Consider the following 416-nt stretch of genomic DNA (forward strand, 5'->3'; position numbering starts at 1 on the left):
GGGGGGGGGAGGTCCAACTCCAACTCCAACTCCAACTCCTCCCCGGGCCCTCCTCAGGTTTCCTCTCCTGGTTCCGCAACGGGCTGCTGGCGACCGGCGTGGGGGTCATTTCGTACGTGCAGAGCGACGTGGGGCGAGAGGCGGCTTACGGTAAGTCCGGGTCGATGGGGGGGGCAGGGACCGGAGGCTGCACCCCTGGGAAGCAGCGTTGTCATTATTACAGGGGCGAATCGAGATGCAGGCTGGATGAGCAGAAAGGCAGCCTGCGATTGAGTGTTGCTAAGACTGACCCCGCTTCGGACGATTCCTTTCATAACCTATTTCGAGCCGCTTCCGAATGCAATAGCGTTTTCCACGAAGCTCTTGGGAGCAAAGTGGCTTTTTTATTCGCGGGGGCCCCCCCCCCCCCCCCCCCC

At 62.0% G+C, this 416-nt stretch overlaps 1 protein-coding gene across 1 annotated transcript in view; it reads left to right on the forward strand.

Annotated features, from left to right (window-relative positions):
• The window catches only part of TMEM160 (transmembrane protein 160), a 6,404-nt gene that overhangs the window by 937 nt on the left and 5,051 nt on the right, over positions 1–416 (forward strand). The window contains exon 2 of the mRNA XM_025214304.1: positions 12–150. Within this exon, the coding sequence (XP_025070089.1) occupies positions 12–150 (139 nt within the window). The remainder of the gene's footprint in view (positions 1–11; positions 151–416) is intronic.

The sequence above is a fragment of the Alligator sinensis genome, unplaced genomic scaffold (assembly GCF_000455745.1).
Source record: "Alligator sinensis unplaced genomic scaffold, ASM45574v1 scaffold107_3, whole genome shotgun sequence".
Classification (NCBI taxonomy): Eukaryota; Metazoa; Chordata; order Crocodylia; family Alligatoridae; genus Alligator; species Alligator sinensis.